The sequence below is a fragment of the Anomaloglossus baeobatrachus genome, chromosome 2 (genome assembly GCF_048569485.1).
Source record: "Anomaloglossus baeobatrachus isolate aAnoBae1 chromosome 2, aAnoBae1.hap1, whole genome shotgun sequence".
NCBI lineage: Eukaryota > Metazoa > Chordata > Amphibia > Anura > Aromobatidae > Anomaloglossus > Anomaloglossus baeobatrachus.
This window is the reverse complement of record NC_134354.1, coordinates 461,571,772-461,596,316: the sequence shown is the minus strand read 5'-3', so window position 1 is coordinate 461,596,316 and position 24,545 is coordinate 461,571,772. Positions and strand designations below refer to the sequence as shown.

At 48.1% G+C, this 24,545-nt stretch overlaps 1 protein-coding gene across 1 annotated transcript in view; it reads right to left on the bottom strand.

Moving 5' to 3' along the window:
- LIG3 (DNA ligase 3) overlaps positions 1 to 24,253 on the bottom strand; it is a 55,342-nt gene extending 31,089 nt beyond the window's left edge. Inside the window, exons 1-13 of the mRNA XM_075336322.1 lie at positions 24,029 to 24,253; positions 13,679 to 14,138; positions 12,577 to 12,720; positions 10,841 to 11,035; positions 9,956 to 10,107; positions 9,500 to 9,666; positions 7,498 to 7,575; positions 6,645 to 6,804; positions 5,312 to 5,467; positions 4,886 to 5,017; positions 4,510 to 4,589; positions 4,337 to 4,424; positions 3,842 to 3,919 (exon numbers count right to left, since the gene is read on the bottom strand). Coding sequence (XP_075192437.1) covers positions 3,842 to 3,919; positions 4,337 to 4,424; positions 4,510 to 4,589; positions 4,886 to 5,017; positions 5,312 to 5,467; positions 6,645 to 6,804; positions 7,498 to 7,575; positions 9,500 to 9,666; positions 9,956 to 10,107; positions 10,841 to 11,035; positions 12,577 to 12,720; positions 13,679 to 14,132 — 1,884 coding nt within the window. The 5' untranslated portion in view covers positions 14,133 to 14,138; positions 24,029 to 24,253. The remainder of the gene's footprint in view (positions 1 to 3,841; positions 3,920 to 4,336; positions 4,425 to 4,509; positions 4,590 to 4,885; positions 5,018 to 5,311; positions 5,468 to 6,644; positions 6,805 to 7,497; positions 7,576 to 9,499; positions 9,667 to 9,955; positions 10,108 to 10,840; positions 11,036 to 12,576; positions 12,721 to 13,678; positions 14,139 to 24,028) is intronic.
- Between the last annotated feature and the right edge of the window lie 292 nt (positions 24,254 to 24,545).

Genomic DNA, 24,545 nt, shown 5'->3' with positions numbered 1-24,545 from the left:
TCCCAAGGCGGATAGACTAGCATCCTGGTGAGGATCACCCGGGACGGGGCCAGGAAGGAGCGTCCCTGAGACAGAGTGGCCGAAGCCACCACTGAAACGAGCACCAGGTCAGTGGCGAAGCCCCCACCCCGTGGAAGGAGGAAGTTCGCTTGTACAGCGGAAAACATCCAGTCTCAGAGGACGCAGGAGAAACTGGGCAAGGAATCGCTTCCATTGACGCCACCATCTGACCAGCACCTGTATTCGGTGTCTGATAGAACGACGTCGACCGCCAGCGGAGGGACTACTGTTCGACTAAGAGCAGCTTCACAAGTGCCGACAGAGTCTCGAATTGCGTCCCTGGGAACCTCTGGTTCGAAGTCAGAGTGGACTTGGACAGAATGACAAGCCACCCGAATTGGTTAGAGTGGCGAGAGTGAGCGAAGCACTCTGCTAAGAGTCTGCACTGGATGAAGCCCCGACAAGAAGACCGTCCAGGGCAAAAGATCACTGCCAATCCCTAGAGGTGCAGGACCCTAATCACAGTTGCCCCAATGAGAATACTCGAGGGGCCGTGGCTAACCCCAAGGGAAGAGCCACGAATTGGACCACTCCGATTGCAAAACGTAGCCAATGCTGGTGTGAAACTGCGATTGACACCTGCAGATAGGCATCTCTGATGCCGATGGCTGCTAGGGAATCTCCTTGGGTTCTTAATTGATCCGGTGAAAAAGCACACGGAACAAGACCGAGACTCCATGTGAAAACGCCACACCTGACCATGCTTGAAAAGCTAAAGATCCAGGTCGGAAGGCACCGCCCTCTTCGGGGACTAGGAATAGATTTAAGCAAAAATCTCAGAACCGTTCCCAGTCGGGAACCGGTACAATTACTCCCCTGGCCTGCAAGAAAAGCCACGGCCTGTGAGAAGGCGGCGGCCTTGGAGCCGGGGGGAGTTGACAGAAAAAATCTGTTTGGCGGGTGGATAGAATTCCATCCTGTAGCCATGGGAGATATAATCCCGCCCCCACTGAACGGGGACGTGTTGAAACCATACGTCGCCAAGTGGAGAGAGCCTGCCACCGACCAAGGAGGTTGTTGGCGTGGCTAGATAGCTCGGAGGAAGCTGACTCAGTGGCAGCATCTCCTGCGGTCTTCTGAAGACGCAGCTTCGAGCGCCATTTGGGTCTATGAACCTTGGCCGAGCTAGAGGACGAGGCCGAGGGCTTAGAGAACGATCAGATGGAGGAACGGAAACAACCGAAACCTCAACTGATTCCTGCCCTGGACAGGTTCCCTGGTTTAGGTTTGTGGCAAGGAAGAACTCTCCCCGCCAAGAGCTTCCTTAATTTCATCCAGTTGGTTCCGAAGAGACTGGTCCCACAAAAGGGAGCCCAGCAAGGAACTTCTATAGAGGCATCTGCCTTCCATTTCCGAAGCCACAGGAGCCTGCGGATAGCGAGGAAAGTAGCCAAGGCCACCGCCGTGCGGTGTCCAGCATGGCAGACATGGCATAGGATGAAAGGACTGAAGTCTGGAAGTTCAGGCAACCGTTTCGGGCAAAGAGTCCCTGTGAGGGAATGCATCTCCTCTAGAGAAGCAGAGAAGGCTACAAAAAAAACGCACTGCTGTAAAGCTGAGGAGAACGAAGCTCCTGCCGCCCCCATACAGACTTGGCCAGAAGGACAACCGGGCGGACCGCAAAACCTTAAGTGAGGAGCCATCAGCCACTGACATAACGGTCCGGGCTGAGCCACCTGAGGTGAATGAGCCCACTTCTTGACCACCATTAGTGGACAGGGAAAAAAAAAAACAGTCCTCAGAATCACGCTTCATGGGAAGCGACTGTCAGGGCGGTCCCTGGGCTTGGCCACAGTGGCCTGAAAACTGGAGTGGTTAAGGAACACACATTGTGTTCTCCTAGGCAAGGTAACTCCGGCGGATTGAGGCCCAGTACAAAATTAATGTACCGTGGGATCCTTATAGAGGTGCCGTCAGCCACTGATACAACTATCCGGGCTGAAAGTCTAGACACCGGAGGGACCACCCTTGGCGAATGAGCCCACTCCTTGACCACCTCTGATGGGAGGGGGAAACAGGCAGCAGAACCCCGCTTTGGGGTCTGACAGGACAGGCTGTGGGCCTGGACACAGTGGGCTGAAAACTGGAGTGGTTAAGGAACACACTCCTTGTCCTGTTAAAGGTATACTGATGCCTTTCTGCCAGCGGGGAATACTCCCCTGATACAGGCGGATGGAGGTCCAGTACAAGTATAATGGACGCAATCCAATCATTAGCATCTGCGTCACCTACGGACGGATCAATGGTACATAAAGTAGCGTCCGAGCCCCTGGTAGAGACATCCTCCTCGTCCAGTGAGTCAGCTCGTAATCAGAGCTGCGGGACGGGGAGGACAGGGGACCCTGCGTCTCCCTGTCAGGAGGACGGGGTCTGAGAGCAGAAGGAGAGTCCTCTGTGAGCTTTGCTGAGCGAGCCGTAGCAGAAAACGCCCTGAGAAGGGGACTGCATGCTCAGCAGATGCCGGGACAGCCGACCCCTGGAAATAGGATTCCAGCCAAACCAGGGGTCAGCCACCGAAGCCGGAGCAGCTGGAGGGACCACTAATGAGCCTCCAAGCTGAGGGGCCACAGTGGTTATGAGCTCGGTGCCGTACGAGACTACCTGCAGTGGATAATAAAAACAGCCCGCAGCCTCGCTCTGTGAGACATGCTGCAGAGGTGGGGGCTCTGTCTAGAATGGCCCCCAGCATATATAAACAGATAAAATAAGCAGCTGCACAAACCGGAGGTTGTGGCTGCCAGATCGTTTAAACAGACATGTCTGTGCCCTCTAGCCCTCAGCCCAGGCCCCCACTTGTCACAATGTGGAATCTCTGTGCCTATGCAGGCACAGAGAACGCTGAGAAAATGGCGACCGGAGCTGGGAGAGGGGGCGGGGCCTACTCTGAGAGCGGCAAATGAGGTAGCCAGGGGAGGGAATCCTTCCTCAGTGAGGAGTGTCCGCTCCCTGTGCTGCGCAGCCGCTGGGCGGAGCCACACTGTCCCTCTGCCTGCCTGACTGACATGCAGAGGCAGTGGAAACCGAAACTAGGCCTCAGGCAAAGCCGGGGCCTAGAGTAAAACATGCGGCCGGCGTGCAGGCACCATCGGCGCGGTTCTCCAGTGAAAACTGGAGAACCGGCCGGAAACGTTAACACAAAACATAAAACACACTCCCCCAATAAATAAATATACAGGACCCCTGGAAGACCACATTCTGTGGTAATAACGTCTCATATACTTAGCTTGTGAGACGCAGGTTGCCAGGTCCCTGGGGGGTGATAGCTCCGTCCAGCAGGATCCTGAAAAAGGGCTGCGGATGGAGACCGGTCTCCTGCAAAGCAGTGAGAACCGTGTTGGCTCCCACTTCAAACCAGAGCCTCTCAGAGGATGTGAAGGAGCGCGGCATGTGAAGGCTCCAGCCTTGTAAAGTCAACCTTAACAGCACCGCCGACACAGTGGGGTGAGAAGGGACATGCCGGGAGTCCAGACTGGACCCGCTTTTCTTCCAAATCTTTGATCCAGAAGGAAAAATCAAAAATCAAAATCAGAGAATGCATGTGTGTGTGACCTCCTGAAACACAAAGCATTGAACTGGCTAGGACTGGCTAGCAGGGGGTGTATATGCTAGGAGGGAGTAGCTACACGTTTTGAGTGTAGTACTTTGTGTGTCCTCCGGAGGCAGTAGCTATACACCCATGGTCTGGGTCTCCCATAGGAACGTTAAAGAAATACTCAGAACACCACTAAGAACTCAAGCTTTGTGCAATGATATTAGGACTTTCAGGAAAAACAATAGATACCTTCAAGTCTTTAAGAACAAGTCCTTCTAAACCTTCCCGGATGACTCTTGTGATCATATCTGCTAGATCTGCTGCTTTCTACAAATAAGAACATATAGATCCAAGTGTAACAGAAATACACACTGATAACGTAAAGGTGGCAAAACACAAGAAGGAGGGAGGGGGGGGGGGGGGATGATGTATCATGGAACAAGCAAGGATAAAAGAATTGATTGTTCTACCAAGGCAGAAGTTCATATATTTGTCCATTATACTCATTCCAAGTGGTCATACATATTCAATGATACTGGGCAAAAGATACACCACATTCGTCTAGAGATCAATTGTTTGTCATTTGGCAACTTTTGGGCTAAAATGTTAAACATGGCTGATATTCAGCTAAACCAAATTGTATTGTTACAAATCACTAACAGAACAAAATCAGTTTAGTTTTAAATTGTCAGTTCCTATCAACTTATGACCAAAGTGAGCTGAATACCCTGGCACTGAACTCACTGTAACGTGCTTCATCTCCGAGAACAGGATATGGTTGGGGATCTCGGTCATGTTGTCTCGCATAAACTTTCGTCGCTCGTTAAGTGGTCTGTGATAAGAAAAAGGATCATTACCATAGGATACAATAAAAATGAAAATGACTGATCAAATAATGTTGGTTATTTCACACTCACCTGTCCATTAAACTAATGCCATTAAAATATATGCAGTCAAAGACAAAGAGGCAAACATTGGCATCCTTGAAGGCAGCTTTCTAACATAGAAAAAAAAAAATAAAGTAAAACACTCCGCACAAACCATAAAAGCAGCTTTCACTGGAATATGTCCATCTATGACTTCAAAAAGGTAGGTGAGCACCTACAAATCTAACACCCTGGTTGATTCATTTATCGGATCACCTTGACCACTTGCCAATAAAAGATAAACAATCATAATGAAGTAAACCCGCTTACCTTTGTCCTTGTTAAAGAAAGTGGTGGTCTGAACTTTTACAGGTGAGGGAAGAAGGAAAGTGTTGTGAAGAATAAAACACCATCTTAAACGACATACCTTATGAACACCCAGTGTCCCAAATGGAAGCGGCTTGCCAGTATTGGTGTCAATGAGCAGCACTTCAGCGTCCAAGATCATGCTAGTCCCACCTGGGAACGCTTTTGGGATATAATCTTTGAAATGAGCAACCTATGAACAAAACGCAATGAAGGGTCAGTAATGAGTAGAAACTAACTTAGCCCCTCTCCCCTAAACATCTTACGCCAGAGTCACGCTTGTGAGAGACTCGTGCAAGTCTTGCATCGCATCACCCGACATGGCCTGCAGCTCTCCTGACAGGAGCATCTCAGCTGCATAGAAATACATGCAGCTGACCCGCTCCTGTCAGGAGAGTGTCTGGCCATGCCGGGTGATGCGATGGGAGACTCGCGCGAGTCTCTCGCAAGTGTGACTCCAGCCTTATACAGAGCGAAGCTGAGTTACCTTATGAGGAAGAACAGGCTTGAGACTACGACTGAAGTAACTAAAGTGATCCCCGTTTTTGTGGACTTGGACCCGCTCCCCGTCATACTTTATTTCTGCATACATTCCATTTGGACACTTCTTCATGGCATACGCAATAGATTTACAAGCTTCAGCCTACAAGATTTAAAGGAGAATATGTGAGTGAGTAATGTGTTATTGCGTCCCTCTGACACATCAGCATGGATCCCTATTTGCACACACATCGGACCACTGCAGCACGATAGGACCGTCTTACCGGCACTAATTCACTTCTATACCGCTCAGCTGCTTTTGTTTTTCTGATGGACCAGAGTCTGTAACGTAGGCTTGTAGTCCCTTATAGTGGCCACTGTATGTGTACTAGGGAGACCAGGACCGGCCTTTTTGTAAGTGCACGTCATTTGATGGCATTGTGGATGTGCGTCTAGTGAAATTGTAGGTGTAATTTTACCCACCCAGTACGGAGGATATGGATAGGAGTTGGTCTAAATCGTGGCTTCGTTGCTTTTAATTAAATCTGAGTTAGGGTTAAGTTTTAGAGACTGTTCAGACATTCTCCCACGTTCTGTGACATTTGGGCTGACCTATATTACTTATTGATAATATGAAGCCTATTTTGCATTAATTAACACAAATCAATCTTCACATTTAGCAGGATCATTGTGAGATGTGACAAGCTGGTTGTTAAAGGGAATCTGTAACCAGATTTTTCTATATATTCTTAGACTAGCATAATATAGGGGCAGAGACACCGATTCCAGCGATGTGTCACTTGGTAGTCTGCATAAGGTCATTTTGATACTATCACAGTTTTCTCTCCTGCAGATCTAGTGTGCTCAGAATGCTGAGCTCTATAAACCTCACTCACACCACTGACTACAATCACAGTTTTCTCTCCTGCAAATCTAGTGTGCTTAGAATGCTGAGCTCTATAAACCTCACTCACACCACTGACTACAATCACAGTTTTCTCTCCTGCAAATCTAGTGTGCTCAGAATGCTGAGCTCTATAAACCTCACTCACACTACTGACTGTATACTGACAGCTGACAATCAGTGGTGGGGGCAGGGTTACACAGGATATGGACAAAGGGGATACAAGACACCTTGGCCTGCAGTGATTGTCTCCTGCTGATAAAACACAGATTTTATTGAAACAGCAACATACAACTCAGTAAGTGAAATGTCACTTCAATCAGGCTCTCAGCCCCTACATCATGCTGATCTCAGATTACATGGCAAAAGCCTGCTGATAGATTCCTTTTAAGTGCACTGCATATATTCAAAAGAGAACTCAAAATTTTTTTTTTACCAACATAGGTTGAACTGGTGTCATAAGTGAAGCTTCGACAGTAAGTGTTTTTTTCATTCCTGGACCTTGCTGTCTGTTGCGCAAAACACGTTCTACAACATCTCCTAAATTACGAGAAGCTTTGAAGGCATCATATGCATTAGGGTCCAGAGCATCAAGGCTGAAACAAAGATGGAGGCTAGTTAAGTTTTTATATCTTAGAACAAAAATTGAGATACTTTTTTTTTTTTTCCTCTTAAAACAGCTATATAAGTGTGTTGTCATTTTAAAGCAACCTTTTATGATAAAGCAGATTCCCCAACGCTAAGTACGAGCACTACAGCTGGTTTGTGGACCCCAGACGACTAGCAGTTATCCCTGGGCAGACTGAGGGCATCTGCACATTTCTGCAGGAGAAATATAGCATTACACAGCACACCCTGAAATCACAGGGTAATGCATAGATCAAGGTTCTTCAAAGCAAGGGCAGCTTTCCCCTTTTTCAGGTGATCGCCAGCTATATATGGCTCAGTACTTAACATTGTTGCTTTGCAGCCCTGGGTTCAAATCCCAGCAAGGACAACATCTGCATGGAGTTGGTCTCCCTCCTTATTTGTGTGGGTTTCCTCCAGGTACTATGGTTTCTTTCCACTCTCCAAAGACATATGGGTAGGGAATATAGATTGTGACAGTGATGATCACGTCTGAAAAGTGCTGTGCAACATGATGGCGCTTTGTAAGTAAGCAGCATAAGGAAAAAAAAAAAAATTGGACACGGCAACCCTCAATGCTAAAGGCTGCGGTTTATATAAAAAGTTAATGATTTGTCTAGAATATAGAGTACGAATAAGAACACATTTGTAGCATCACTTACACATGTTTGGCCCCAGAGTTCATCTTCAAATCATGCTTGATCAGACGAATTATGCACTTGAGATCATTGCTGGTACATCTAGAAATACAAATGTAAAGCACACATTGAAAGCAATAACATATACCCTATTTAGTTATGGATATACAGTCAATTATACACATTCTTTCAGTAACATGCAATCAAACACTTTTCTTTCTACGAGGCTGGTTCCAGGTATGGACCATGGTGTCCGTACTGGCTATGTGTCGCCGGATCATGAGGTGTGACCTGGGAGGGGCGGGTGGGGGGGGTGTTCTACGTTTGGTTCATATATTGTGATCTGTAGTCAGATCGTGAAAGTAGAACATTTGGGCCTTTAGTGAGGGTCTACATAAATGTTAGCCTTGGTCAATTATACCGTTTGTTTCCCTGAGAGACTGCATGGATAATCAAACAATCCCTTGTTAAAGAGAATGCAGAGTTATTCAAAATCTTCAGAAATTATATTTTATAAAAAGGGATGACAAATATTAAATAAACCTATGAAAAGAAGACACACAAGAGAAAGCGTGTCATTTGTATAAATAAATGGATGTGACAATGCTCAGCACCATCCCTCTGTATCTGTAGATGTTTTCTCACTCTGCTCCTCACTTCTCTATTACACCATTGCAGCATAGAGTGTAATGGGTGTAATAATGAGCTGGGTTTTTATCAAGAGGGAATGAGGAGTTCAGGAAAGGGGTGTCAAACTCAATTTCACCGAGGGCCACATCAGCGTTCAAAGGGCCGATTGTAATTGTAAAGGCTCATGCAACATGGTACGGGCATGGACAGCAATGCACAAACTAGCCAGGATGAAAATGTGAGCTGAAGGTGGAATCACACTCAGGCCTGCTCTGTATTACCCAGCAGCAGAGCCGAGGATCCAGAGCAGGGCTGTCCATTACATCTCAGAGGGGGAAGCAGATTTTTCTAAACTAAATTGGGTCTGTTTTTTTTTTTTTTTCTTCAATCCTGTCTATGATTGGTCAACATCATGCAGTGGAAAAATGTACAAACCCTCATAGAGAAATCTCTATTAATGCCCCGGTGGGATTATCATAAATTATAACCTAAAAACTTACAAGCGGATATCACTGCAACAAAGAGGAAAAAAAAAAATGTAACAATAAAACAATTTTATTCAGCTCTGCAGCCACTATTCTATGATGTGGCCAGTTTATCATCTTAAGGGCTCATGCGCACATTGCGTAATTGCATGCATTTACGCTGCATTTAGCACTGCAGTGTAAATGCATGCATCCTGCGTCGCCTGCAATCTATGTAGATTGTGCATGATACGTACGCACGATGCCTTTACGAATGCAGCGATTTGGATGCTAAAATTTTGACCCAAATCCGTGTGTTCATAAAATGAGCATGTCAATTATTCCGGGCGCTTTGGATGCAGCTCCCACTCTGTCTATGGTGGGGGCATCAGCCATAGCGCATGAAATCAGCGTTTAACCAAAAAAAAATAAAAACCCTGCATCCATTATGTAGACTTTCTGCAGCGATTTGACGCGCACATGTGCTGTCAAATCACTGCAGAATATTCAGCAGTTACATGCGCATGAGCCCTAAAACTGAAGAAAAGGTCCAATGTGCCACTTTTTTTTAGACAAACATCTAATTTTTTTTTAACCCATTAGATAAAAGTAAACCTATTCATGTTAGGTATCTAAGAAATCGTACAGACCTGGGGAATCATACCGACATATTGTTCACAATATGGTAAAACGTGAGTAAAATATCCCAAAAATAATCATGCAACCACTTTTTTTTTTGCAATTTTTCCGCACTTGAAATTTTTTTTGCTGTTTTCCAGTACACTATATGGTAAAACTCATGATTACAAAGTACAAGTCGTCCCGCAAAAAGCAAGACCTCATATGGTCTGGACGCCAAAAACGAAAAATGGAAAATCAGCCGGTGGTGAAGGGGATAAGTAACTGAATAAGCATTCTGCCTGGTGATGTACCTGCGTGCCATGTCTTCCAGGACTTTCTGTTGGTCCTCCTCTTTGGTCATTTTAGAAAGCTGATTCAGCATGTCATCCACCTCATGAATTGTCAGAAGACTCTTCGCAGCGGGTGAGAAAGTGTTGCTCTCTTCAAAGAAGATTCGAACAGTTTCTGACACATCGCCCTAACCACAAAACACATGGGAGTGTAAGAACAGTAATCACAAGACATAATAACAGAAGGCCACTTATTAAAGGCTTGTCTGGCATCAATTATGTCTGCATTGGGAGGAGTGTAGTGTCTATGTCGTCAAGTCTGCACATACCTGCCAGCACCCTTGCACAGTCGACTAGTATCATGCAGGTGGAATAGGACCTATGTGCAGATGTGGCGTCATCGTTTGCCCCTTTTCTCCCAATGTGGAAGGGAGCAGTGCTGGACAACCCTTTCAATTATTTTTTTTCTTCCATTACCTGTTCAAGGTCTCGAACCATTTCCTCCTGGTTGCAGTTGAACACCCGACTATAAAGCTTGACAATCTGCTTATCGTTGAGGTTGTACACATTCTTGATAACACCCGGTAACAACAACTTCACGGTTAAGTAAGTGTCTCCATGAAAGCCATCTGTTGGAAGTTAAACCAAAAATTCTTATCAATTATGAAATCTCATGTATCAGGGTCCCAGGATAAGAAAATTATGAGACTTAAAAGGGGCTGTCATGGACTTTAACACTGATGACCTATCCTTAGGATAGGTCACAAATGTCTGATGAGGGTGCAACACCGGCAACAAAGCCGATAAGCTGATTCTGATGCCACTGCAGGCCAGAACTGCACAGCAGAGCTAGAAAATCCACCCCCTGTTCGAATCAACAGATGTGCCGTACCCAGATGCAGCCACTATATAGTTGTTTTATACAGCTCTGCAAATGAACAGTTCAAGCAGCGGTGGCATCTAATCAGCAGTGGTGCTGGACTGATCAGACATTGATGACCTAGCAAAAAGGATAGAAGTCCCGGATAACCATTTTAATCACAAGCTGTGTGTGGTAGTGCAGCTCAGCTCTGTAATACCTGACACTATCAACTGGTGTGGCACAATTTCCAGAAGAAAGCAGTAGTGTTTTTCTAACTCTTGGAAAACCCGTAAATATTCCCATGCACCATATATTTAGGAGTTGACCAAACATAGTACAACAGCTTGTGAAGGAATAAGGGAGTTTCATCTATGGTCTTGTACTGCCTACTGATGTGACAGGATTATGGTGAAGTTTACAGAGATTTAGAATATATATTATACCCACACAACCCCAAAGAATCAGCTAGACCTCCTTTTTCACTTGACACAATGTCTTACCTCCACCGCTTCCCTTAGTCAGAAAGTCATGAATGATCTGGGTCTTGGTGTTGTAGCTTGCCTGGTCTGCTACCATAACACATAGCTTACGGAATTCACGCAGCAGACAGTCCTTGTGTTTGGGGTCACACTGTGCTGTGGAAAGGCTTGAGCCACTGCTAGAACTGGGTGAAGGTGAAGCTGGATCTGGTTTTGCTGGGAGAACAAGAAGTGGAAACATTTAGACCTTTAAAGTGTCTCCTAGAGTTCTGCAAACAGTGACTTGGTGGTTTTTAAAACCACCATGCAGCAGATGTGGCAAGACAACATCTGATTTTAGGGCATGCCGAACTTGGTAGCTTCCGTGCATCATGGTGTTGTCACATATCCGCTATATGATGTTTCCTGTAACAGTGTAATGTGAACGGCTTCTATTTATCAAACACAAATCTAACATGTAGATGAATGTATAATAATACAGCTCTGATGCTGGGTCATTATACATTTACCTCCTTTCAATATACCATATTTTTCGGACTATAAGACGCACTTCCCCCCCAAATGTTGGGGGAAAGTGGAGGGTGCGTCTTATAGTCTGAATGTAGGGCTGCGGGTAATGAGGGTGCTGCGAGTCATCGGAGGCATGAGCAGCGCCTGCCGTGAACACGTGGGCCCGCTCATTACAAATGCACGGTCATCCTCCCGCCCATCTCTCAACGCTGAAGCCGGCGCTGACAGGTGGGCGGGATGAGCGGGGGATGAGCGCATAGTAAACAGCCGGCTGGCATGATCACCCCTGGCAACTACAGCCTGGAGTGATCATGTGCGGCTGTATTCACTGCTCCCCGCAGCACCGCGATCTCCTCCTGTCTGTGCCGGCAGCGCTGTGTGGAGCCGGCCACGATCCCTGCAGCATCGCGATGTCCTCCTGTCTCCCGACCGCGGCTGTGTGGAGACTAGTGGTGCTGTGCGCACGTGTCCACACACAGCCGCGCCAGCACAGACATGAGGACATTGCGATGCTGCAGGGATCGTGGCTGGCTCCACACAGCGCTGCCGGCACAGACAGGAGGAGGAGCAATGCTGCATGGAGCGAGGAAAGGAGAGTATAAACGTTTATTTTTGTGTGCTACAGGATGCAGGACATATAGCAGGAAGGGGGTATATGAGCAGGATGGGGGTATTTGAGCAGGATGGGGGTATATGAGCAGGATGATGGCATATATAGCAGGATGGGAGCACATACCAGGATGGGGGTATATAGCAGGATACGGCCATATGCCAGGATGGGGTATATAGCATGATGCGGCCATATACCAGGATGGGGTATATAGCAGAATGGGAGCACATGCCAGGATGGCAGTATACAGCAAGATGGGGCTATACCAGGATGAGGGACACACACACACACACACACACACACACACACACACACACACACACACACACACACACATATACATATATACATACATACATACATACATACACACAGCAGGAGGATCATTACCAGGAAGGGGTACCTTAGTAGAGAATTTGGGGACATTACCCCCATAATAGTGTCAGCAGCAGATCCTCGCCCCATAACCGTTCGTCATGACCACAATTTTTGCTTAAAATTTTATTTTCCTATTTTCCTTCTCTAAAACCAGGTACATAGGAACCGGCCTGGCTCTCCATACACTGTCTACGCAGGAATCCACAGTTCTACCTCTCGAAGGAGTGGTGAGCTGGACAGCTTTATTTTTTGTACATACCTGAAAAGCCTGAAAATTTCAAGGGTGAAGGGTTTGCAGCTGGTGTTTTGGCAGGAGTGGTACTCTGTGCTCCTGGGGTCTGGTTGGCTTTGGAAGGTGTTTTTTTCCGAGGAGTGGCTGCGGCCCCTGCTTTGGCAGCAAGCTCTGAAGAAGGTAGAAGTTATAGGACAAGATTACAATGGATTTTAACAAATAGTCTACTGAAAGCTACCAATGAAGCCTACATTTCAACTTACTGTATATATTAAATACTGTGGAATAAAGCTGCACTTGCACTTCAAAGACTGTAATGTGGAATAATGTAATACACAACTTTCCCTAAGAAAGACAGAAACTAGGATCTCTATAAATGTGTATATAACGGTGTTTTTCAAGACAGATAGTGATAAAATGGCCTTAAGATGGACTACTAATGTCAAACTGGTGGGATCTTCACATCAAAAGCTGTCAATTCCACCCATCTGCTAGAGGTGTCTCTCTCTCTCTCCCTCTCTCTCGATTCCGCCCCCCATCTCTCTCTCGATTCCGCTCCCCATTGACATATATGGGGCCGGATTCCGGATCGGATCCGGACTTTTGTCAACCCGCCGGTGATCCGCCGGACCTGGATTATTCACAGTCCGCTCAACTCTACTTATTACCCCTTTTTTTTGGAGTATGCTGGGGAGTTGGCGGAGGTTATCTTCTCCATTCGTCTTGCCATTGACCTTCTAAATTACTTACTGAATGTTCCCCCCAAGGGGCTGTTCCTATACATACGCACAGCCACTATAACTCTGATAACGTAAGCCTGGAAACAATCAGTCCCTCATTTTGTCTAGATTTATATGCTCCACAGAAGGAAGTCCAATCAATGGAGCACCTTACAGCCTCCCTTGACATCACCCTGGGCAAACGTGCAGCTCTCGGACCCATGGGACGTCTACGACGCCACAACAGGATTTCAGGTGTAGTATAATGCCCTTTGGAAACCTTTCCCCTAAAAAGAAGGGCACTATGCTCAAGACGTTGGGATAAAGGACATCACCCTACTGAAGTGTGATGGGACATATTTATTAACAAAGGGGAGATTTTCATGAGCCAACACATTTCCTCTAATTACCTGTGACATGCTGGTTTATCAGCGCTTTCTCGGAGTCTTGTAGTTCTTGCCAGCCTTCCAGGTCTGTAAGGTCATCAATCTTCTTGGTAGTGGCCCGAACACGCTCCAGTTTCTCAAACATACACTTGATATGGTACCACTCCTTCATATCTCCAGCAGATTCACTAAAGGGATTTGGAACGATTTTCCCAATCCGCACTAGTCCTTTTCCAATTTTTTCCTTACATTTCTTGCAGCCAGCAGTCCCGCGCTTGGCATACTCTACACAGTACCGCTGCTCCGCCATGTTGTGGCAACTAGATATCTGAAGAGCAAACTTTAAATGTGAGGTACCAGGATGAGGTAAGGGAGAAGAATAGCAGTGTAAAGCAGGAGGACACTGCAAAGTTTTGTTTGTTGCTAGCTGGTAGAAGGTTCTCGCTGCCCGATGAAGAAGTTTAAATGTTCCCTTCATAAAAAGCTGAAAGACAAAAACATGTGCAAACATAAGAAGCAACTAACATGTGGATCCCAATGGAAACCCAAAGCATAATGTCTGCTGTAAAGGATTACATTTCAAATAGGATTTGGAGATCAATTAATGGACAAATTATGTAAACAAATGCCAAACAAACATCCACTCTGGGGGCAGCTGGATGTAAACAGGAGGGAGCGGAGCAGTGCAGAGCGGTGTGATGTGTAGCAGCCGCTGCGGAGTACTGAAGATTAGCACATTCAGGTATATCGGTAATCTGCAGCATCCACGAGTGGCCATTGTACAATGTATCTGGCTGTGCTGTTCAGCTCTGTTAAGTGATTACTAGGGATGATCGAATATCACAAATATTCGGCAATATTCGGCTTCACGAATATCTGACGAATAGGTCGCCACTATGCGAATATTCAATGCGCAATGTAAGTCTATGGGAAGCCCGAGTAGTTGTTATTCGGTTTTCCCATAGACTTACATTGCGCATCGAGTATTCGCAAATAGTGGCGACCTATTCGGCGAATATGGGCGTAGCCGAATATTTGTGGTATTCGATCATCCCTAGTGATTACGTCTAGCTGCCAACAGAGCAAAAATGTGGTTGGTGGGGGTCCTGGCAGTCAGCCCCCAACCAATAATATTATGTGTGTTATCCACTACTTGGAAAACCCTTTCTCAATAAGAGTGTTAGGGCCGGGTAATTTAACCCCATTAGGTCGGGGTCACACTAGAGCATAGCATGTGATGCGAGTCTGGTGTGATGTGTTAATGACAGCTCAGGCTCTGCTGAGAGTGAGCGCCGAGTGTGTGTGTATATATATATATGTGTATATATATGTGTATATATATGTGTATATATATGTGTATATATATGTGTATATATATGTGTATATATATGTGTATATATATGTGTATATATATGTGTATATATATGTGTATATATATATATATATATATATATATATATATATATATATATATATATATATATATATATATATATATATATATATATATATATATATATATATATATATATATATATATATATATATATATATATATATATATATATATATATATATATATATATATATATATATATATATATATATATATATATATATATATATATATATATATATATATATATATATATATCTTCCCGGAGGGATATCTGGCTATTTTCTGTGCAGAGACTCCGAACAGAGGCTCCCCGGACCTTTGAGTGTTATAATACTGTCATACTGTGGTCTGAGAGACACAGATGCGGAGAAGGCGAGAGATTCATTTCTACATCCTCTCCACTGCCTGTTGTATATCAGGGTGCACTCAGATGTCAATCAGTGCAGTCCAGTATTACACACGCACTCGCACTGTATGGTTGCGCGTGATCTGAGACACTGCCTATTGCAGCAATTTTTTTCCTAATGCCGAACGAGCATGAGAGGAAAAAAAAAAAAAAACAACAAATGCTGATTGGCACAGCTCTATAGTATTACATTGAAGAGAGTGCTACCAATAAACATCAGATGGCACTCATACGATTTATACACAAATGTGAGCAAGCCCTTATATTCCCCTCCAGTGTACTCAGCTCTCCCGGGGCTCACATGACATTGTAACACTATACAAGCTCTGCCCCCAATCAGCGCTGGCTTCCTTCTATCTGCCTTTGGAGGTATCAAGCACCAAGAGGAAGTCGGATCTGAGGATGGCTGCTCACTTCTCTTGATGTTTGATACATCAGAAGGCAGATAGAGGGAAGCCAGCGCTGATTGGGGGCAGAGCTTGTATTATGTTACAACGTCATGTGAGCCCCGGGACAGCGAGTGCCAACATCACTGTAACAGTACCAGTGGCAAGTATAGGTGTTTTTATTTTAATAGGGGCAAACAGTCTGATTGAGAAGGGGTTGTCCGAGTAACGGAGAACCCCTCTAATGACCTGTCCTAAGGATAATGTCATCAATATTACATGCTACAGACAAACCTTTTAAACATACCCCTTTTAGGCCCCCTTCACATGTCAGTGAAAAACAGATTTATACTGACGTGTTAAAGATGTATAGGGCCCTCCGTGTGCCGTGATTTTGGCACACATATGTTCTCTGTGTGTTTTCCATGAGAGCACATTGAGATCAGGCACTCCTATACTCACCTGTCCACGCCGCTGCTCTCCGTGGTGCTGATCTGTCTGGCTCTGTTGTGTCCCACGCTGCTGCTACTTCTGGTTTGGCAGTGCAGTGAATATTCATGAGCATAATTAGCCGGACTGGAAGCAGCAGACAGCAGCGGCCGAAGACAGCATGGCTGGAGAAGGGGAGTATAAAAATCTTTTCTTTTCAAAGACATGTTTTTTTCTTGTATATGTCACAGGGATCACACCACTGTGTGGTCCGTGTCACATCAGTGATGCCAGAAAACACATGGACACGCATGTATGCCACAGAAAAACGCGGTAAGTGAGAAATGACTGATGTGTGCGCGCAGACCCATTGATATTAAAAGGACTGGCTATGTCCGTGAGTCAGGTACATGTAAAAACAGTAACATACGTACCAGAATCACTGATGTGTGCAAGGGGAGAAAAAAAAAAAGAAGGGAATTTTGTTTACTTACCGTAAATTCCTTTTCTTCTAGCTCCTATTGGGAGACCCAGACAATTGGGGTGTATAGCTTCTGCCTCCGGAGGCCACACAAAGTATTACACTTAAAAGTGTAAACCCCTCCCCTCTGCCTATACACCCCCCGTGCATCACGGGCTCCTCAGTTTTGGTGCAAAAGCAGGAAGGAGGAACTTATAAATTGGTCTAAGGTAAATTCAATCCGAAGGATGTTCGGAGAACTGAAAACCATGAACCCAGAACAATTCAACATGAACAACATGTGTACACAAAGAACAACAGCCCGAAGGGAACAGGGGCGGGTGCTGGGTCTCCCAATAGGAGCTAGAAGAAAAGGAATTTACGGTAAGTAAACAAAATTCCCTTCTTCTTTGTCGCTCCATTGGGAGACCCAGACAATTGGGACGTCCAAAAGCAGTCCCTGGGTGGGTAAAATAATACCACGGTAATAGAGCCGTAAAACGGCCCCTTCCTACAGGTGGGCAACCGCCGCCTGAAGGACTCGCCTACCTAGGCTGGCATCTGCCGAAGCGTAGGTATGCACCTGATAGTGTTTCGTGAAAGTGTGCAGGCTCGACCAGGTAGCCGCCTGACACACCTGCTGAGCCGTAGCCTGGTGCCGCAATGCCCAGGACGCACCCACGGCTCTGGTAGAATGGGCTTTCAGCCCTGAAGGAACCGGAAGCCCAGAAGAACGGTAGGCTTCAAGAATTGGTTCCTTGATCCACCGAGCCAAGGTTGACTTGGAAGCCTGCGACCCTTTACGCTGGCCAGCGACAAGGACAAAGAGCGCATCCGAGCGGCGCAGGGGCGCCGTACGAGAAATGTAGAGTCTGAGTGCTCTTACAAGATCTAACAAGTGCAAATCCTTTTCACATTGGTGAACTGGATGAGGGCAAAAAGAAGGTAAGGAGATATCCTGATTGAGATGAAAAGGGGATACCACCTTAGGGAGAAATTCCGGAACCGGACGCAGAACCACCTTGTCCTGGTGAAACACCAGGAAGGGGGCTTTGCATGACAGTGCAGCTAGCTCAGACACTCTCCGAAGTGATGTGACTGCCACTAGGAAGACCACCTTCTGCGAAAGGCGTGAAAGAGAAATATCTCTCATTGGCTCGAAAGGTGGTTTCTGAAGAGCCGTTAGCACCCTGTTCAGATCCCAGGGTTCTAGCGGACGCTTGTAAGGAGGGACTATGTGGCAAACCCCCTGCAGGAACGTGCGTACCTGCGGAAGCCTGGCTAGACGCTTTTGAAAAAACACAGAGAGCGCCGAGACTTGTCCCTTAAGAGAGCCGAGAGACAAACCCTTTTCCATTCCGGATTGAAGGAAGGACAGAAAAGTGGGCAAGGCAAATGGCCAGGGAGTAAAACCCTGATCAGAGCACCAGGATAAGAAGATCCTCCACGTCCTGTGGTAGATCTTGGCGGACGTTGGTTTCCTGGCCTGTCTCATAGTGGCAATGACCTCTTGAGATAACCCTGAAGACGCTAGGATCCAGGACTCAATGGCCACACAGTCAGGTTGAGGGCCGCAGAATTCAGATGGAAAAATGGCCCTTGAGACAGTAAGTCTGGTCGGTCTGGTAGTGCCCACGGTTGACCCACCGTGAGATGCCACAGATCCGGGTACCACGACCTCCTCGGCCAGTCTGGGGCGATGAGGATGGCGTGGCGGCAGTCGGACCTGATCTTGCGTAACACTCTGGGCAGCAGTGCCAGAGGAGGAAATACATAAGGCAGTCGAAACTGCGACCAATCCTGAACTAATGCGTCTGCCGCCAGAGCTCTGTGATCTTGAGACCGTGCCATGAATGCCGGGACCTTGTTGTTGTGCCGGGACGCCATTAGGTTGACGTCCGGCTTCCCCCAGCGGCAACAGATCTCTTGAAACACGTCCGCGTGAAGAGACCATTCCCCTGCGTCCATGCCCTGGCGACTGAGAAAGTCTGCTTCCCAGTTTTCTACGCCCAGGATGTGAACTGCGGAGATGGTGGAGGCTGTGGCTTCCACCCACAGCAGAATCCGCCGAACTTCCTGGAAGGCTTGCCGACTGCGTGTGCCGCCTTGGTGGTTGATGTATGCCACCGCCGTGGCGTTGTCCGACTGAATTCGGATCTGCCTGCCTTCCAGCCACGGCTGGAACGCCTTTAGGGCTAGATACACTGCCCTTATCTCTAGAACATTGATCTGAAGGGAGGACTCTGGCTGAGTCCAGGTACCCTGAGCCCTGTGGTGGAGGAAGACCGCTCCTCACCCTGACAGACTCGCGTCCGTCGTGACCACAGCCCAGGATGGGGGCAGGAATGATTTCCCCTTCGACAAAGAAGTGGGAAGAAGCCACCACTGAAGGGAGGCCTTGGCTGCCCGAGAAAGGGAGACGTTCCTGTCGAGGGACGTCGACTTCCTGTCCCATTTGCGGAGAATGTCCTATTGAAGTGGACGCAGATGAAACTGCGCAAATGGAACTGCCTCCATTGCTGCCACCATCTTCCCTAGGAAGTGCATGAGGCGCCTCAAGGGGTGCGACTGGACTCGAAGGAGAGATTGCACCCCTGTCCGTAGTGAACGCTGTTTGTCCAGCGGAAGTTTCACTATCGCTGAGAGAGTATGAAACTCCATCCCGAGATATGTCTGCGATTGGGTCGGTGTCAATTTTGACTTTGGGAAATTGATGATCCACCCGAATCTCTGGAGAGTCTCCAGAGCAATGTTCAGGCTGTGTTGGCATGCCACCCGAGAGGGGGCCTTGACAAGGAGATCGTCTAAGTAAGGGATCACCGAGTGTCCCTGAGAGTGTAGGACTGCTACCACAGTTGCCATGACCTTGGTGAAGACCCGTGGGGCTGTCGCCAGGCCGAAAGGCAGTGCCACGAACTGAAGGTGTTCGTCCCCGATGGCGAAACGCAGGAAGCGCTGATGCTCTGGTGCAATCGGCACGTGGAGATAAGCATCCCTGATGTCGATTGAGGCTAGGAAGTCTCCCTGGGACATCGAGGCGATGACGGAGCGGAGAGATTCCATCCGGAACCGCCTGGTTTTCACGTGTCTGTTGAGCAGTTTGAGGTCCAGAACGGGACGGAAAGATCCGTCCTTTTTTGGCACCACAAACAAGTTGGAGTAAAAACCGTGACCCCATTGCTGAAGGGGAACAGGGATCACCACTCCTTCTGCCTTCAGAGTGCTCACCGCCTGAAGAAGAGCATCGGCTCGCTCGGGGGGCGGAGATGTTCTGAAGAAACGAGTCGGAGGACGAGAGCGGAACTCTATCCTGTAACCGTGAGACAGAATGTCTCTCACCCATCGGTCTTGGACATGTGGCAACCAGGCGTCGCCAAAGCGGGAGAGCCTGCCACCGACCGAGGATGCGGTTTGGGGAGGCCGAAAGTCATGAGGAGGCCGCTTTGGGAGCGGTTCCTCCGGCGGTCTTTTTAGGACGTGACTTAGACCGCCATGAATCAGAGTTCCTCTGGCCCTTCTGTGGCCTGTTGGACGAGGAGAATTGAGACCTGGCTGAGGGCCGAAAGGACCGAAACCTCGATTGTACCTTCCGTTGTTGAGGTCTGTTTGGTTTGGACTGGGGTAAGGACGAGTCCTTTCCCTTGGATTGTTTAATGATTTCATCCAATTGCTCGCCAAACAGGCGGTCGCCAGAAAATGGCAAACCGGTTAAGAACTTTTTGGAAGCAGAGTCTGCCTTCCATTCACGTAGCCACATGGCCCTGGGGACTGCCACCGAATTGGCGTATGCTACCGCCGTACGGCTTGCAGAGTCCAGGACAGCATTCATGGCGTAGGACGCAAACGCCGACGCCTGAGAGGTTAAGGACACAACCTGCGGAGTAGAGGCACGTGTGACTGCATTAATCTCAGACTGACAAGCTGAGATAGCTTGGAGTGCCCATACGGCTGCGAATGCCGGAGCAAAGGACGCGCCGATAGCTTCATAGATGGATTTCATCAGGAGCTCTATCTGCCTGTCAGTGGCATCCAAGAGTGAAGCACCATCTGCCACTGCAACTATGGATCTAGCCACCAGTCTAGAGACTGGAGGATCCACCTTGGGACACTGAGCCCAACCCTTGACTACGTCAGGGGGGAAGGGATAACGTGTGTCATTAAGGCGCTTAGTAAAGCGCTTATCTGGAAAAGCTCGGTGTTTCTGGACTGTATCTCTGAAGTCGGAGTGATCAAGAAACGCACTCAGTGTACGTTTGGGAAACCTAAAATGGAATTTCTCCTGCTGAGAAGCTGACTCCTCAATCGGAGGAGCTGGAGGAGAAAGATCCAACACCTGATTGATGGACGCTATAAGGTCGTTTACTATGGCGTCCCCTTCAGGTGTATCAAGGTTGAGAGCGGCGTCAGGATCAGAGCCCTGATCTGCCACCTCCGCTTCATCCTCCAGAGAGTCCTCATGCTGAGACCCTGAGCAGTGTGATGAAGTCGAGGGAAGCTCCCAGCGAGCCCGCTTAGCCGGTCTGGGACTGCGGTCCGTGTCGGAGTCCTCACCGTGGGACCTATGAGTCGCCCCAGGAGCACTTTGCTGCGCCGACCGAGGGGGGGCTGAGAGCAATGATTCAACAGTGCCCGGGGCCTGTGTTACAGGTCTGGACTGCAAAGCTTCTAGTATCTTAGCAGACCATTTATCCATAGACTCAGAAAGTTTGTCAGCGAATACTGCAAACTCTGTCCCTGTCACCTGGACAGTGGCAGCAGGTGGTTCCACCTGGGCCGAGGGTCCCACCAGTGGCAGAGGCTCCGGCTGAGTGAGTGTCACAGGGGCCGAGCATTGCACACAATGAGGGTAGGTGGAACCTGCAGGTAGCATAGCCGCACATGAGGTACAGATTGCAAAGTAAGCCTGTGCCTTGGCACCCTTGCTTTTTGCGGACGACATGCTGTTGTCTCCTCTTAGAGCAATCAGAGAGGGTATATAGCCAAAAGCAAATAGTGCGGCCGTACAGAGTAAATGTATACAATATAAGCATATAAATATACACTTCGGCACCCAGGGGGGCCAGCACCTAGTAACAGGTGCGGCTTACCGACCGCCCTCAGCGGTTGTGTGACCACCAGATTCCCTGCCTGGGCCTCCCAGAGCTGTGGAGCTCGGTGTTGTCTCCCCTCTGAAGTTCTCCAGCGTCAGAAGTGCTGATAGGAATGGCTGCCAGCGTTCTGAGAGGAGGAGGGAGCCGTGGGCGTGCCTCAGAAAGTGCGGGAATCTGGTGCCCTGCAGTGCTCAGTGAGGGGGGAGGAGGATACTAAGTATGCTGCAGCCCTCAGCGCTGACGTCCAGTGCAGCGTCCCGCCCTTACCCCCGACTGGCAGGCCCGGGGGCGGGAGTATGCGGTACTAGGCCGCAAAAGCCGGGGACTAAAGTTATAAGCGCGGCCGGCAAACAAGCGCGGTCAGCGCGGTAGTCCCGGCGCACAAACACACCCAGCAGCTGCTGCAGCGTCCATTACACAGGCGCTCTATGCGCCGTCCCCAAGGGGACACAGAGTACCTCAGAGGAGCAGGGCCTGTCCCTGACAATACCCGGTCTCCTGTCCAGCAGATTCCCCAGGGGCTGCAGAGGGAGCACGGTCCCAGTGCCTGGTGACCGGTTAGGATCCCACTTCACCCAGAGCCCCTAAGGGATGGGGAAGGAAAACAGCATGTGGCTCCAGCCTTTGTACCCGCAATGGGTACCTCAACCTTAACAGCACCGCCGACACCAGAGTGGGGTGAGAAGGGAGCATGCGGGGGGCCCTGTTAGGGGCCCTCTTTTCTTCCATCCGATATAGTCAGCAGCTGCTGCTGACTAAATTGTTGAGCTTGCGTGCATGTGTGCCTCCTTCGCACAAAGCATAAAAACTGAGGAGCCCGTGATGCACGGTGGGTGTATAGGCAGAGGGGAGGGGTTACACTTTTAAAGTGTAATACTTTGTGTGGCCTCCGGAGGCAGAAGCTATACACCCCAATTGTCTGGGTCTCCCAATGGAGCGACAAAGAAAAAAAAGACTACCATGCACATTTCAGACACCTACGACTAAGAAAATTCATTGAAAATGTAAAGTTGTTTAAAACATGCACAGGGGGGGGGGGGGGGGAGAAAAAAAAAATGTATATACACCATGTTCGTTATAATGGAATAAATATCTACAGCCCAAAATAGTTTTCCCCGATTAAAATCAAGTTTTATACGTATCTAATGAAATGTGGAAAGGCAACAAATAGAAGAAAATATACATTTGGCTGTAATAATCAACATTAAAAAAAAAAAAAAAAAGGGAATAATTTTTATTCCCAGTTTAATTCTCTTTGCAGCTTTCCCTCCAGACTTCATTGTGGGCGAGATCCACCCGTTTGCAGCAAACTCTGCTATGTTTTCGCTTTTGAACACATGGCTGACAGTTATGTGTCACAACCCCACACTCTTCTGATCATCCTCTCCGGCAGGTACAAAGGATGGGGCATACTGAGTGACAACATGCCTCATCATTCAGCACCCCATACTCTGCCGATCATCCTCTCCAGCAGGTACAAAGGATGGGGCATACTGAGTGACAACATGCCTGATCATTCAGCACCTCATACTCTCTCTGCTGATCATCCTCTCCGGCAGGTACAAAGGATGGGCATACTGAGTGACAACATGCCTGATCATTCAGCTCCCCATACTCTGCCGATCATCCTCTCCGGCAGGTACAAAGGATGGGGCATACTGAGTGACAACATGCCTGATCATTCAGCACCTCATACTCTCTCTGCCGATCATCCTCTCCGGCAGGTACAAAGGATGGGCATACTGAGTGACAACATGCCTGATCATTCAGCTCCCCATACTCTGCCGATCATCCTCTCCGGCAGGTACAAAGGATGGGGCATACTGAGTGACAACATGCCTGATCATTCAGCTCCCCACACATTTTGGGGCACTTTCACACTAGTCTTTCATGCAGAACATTTCTGTAAGCTGCAGACGGGAGTAACAGGAAGGTACAATTCCTTTAGAGCCTGAAGGACAGAGAAATCACAGAAATAGTTACTCAGTCACATGACTCTTGTGTAACATCGATAAATCAAAAATGTAGGAGCTGCCTGCAGCAACCAATCAGATTGCAGCTCTCCTACTACAGACCCTGTAGAAAATGGGAGCAGCAACATGATAGGGCCACATCTCCACTGCCATTGGTGGACCATATGGCAGAGCACGGGGCTCCCACCCCGTACACACCACTACAGACACGGCCGCCATCTGCTCAGTTACCTTCTGTCATGGCCGTAAAGCGCGCCTTCGTCTCAGCTGAACGGGCTGCAGGACACACCGGGGACAGTGGGAGGCCGGGCAGGCCTCGGATAGTTGTGACTTTCCCTTTAAAACAGGAGGAGGAACATAGTTTCGACGCGAATGCAACTGGGCAGCGAGAGAGTGACGTCACGTTTAAAGGCGCAGAAGGCAAAAACACTTGTGCCGATAACAATACATTAGGCTGGTGACGTCAGCACGCAGCGTGCTACGTATAGTGTAAGCCACGTATGCGGCTATGTGGGCGGAGGAATGTGATTGGCAGAGGAGTACCCGGAGCTCTGTCTCCGCTCAGCTCCTGGTGCTGGACGTTGTATGCTGCGCGGTCCTGCAGCTCAGGGAGGGGTGACCGTCAGGCACTAGGACCGCCCCGTGATGGCGCCTCCTGTAAGCGGCGTACAGAGGCTTGAGAGCTGCGGGCATTGCCTGGTGCAGCCGCTGGTGCCGCAGAGTAATACACGTGCCTGGCCTTGTGTGT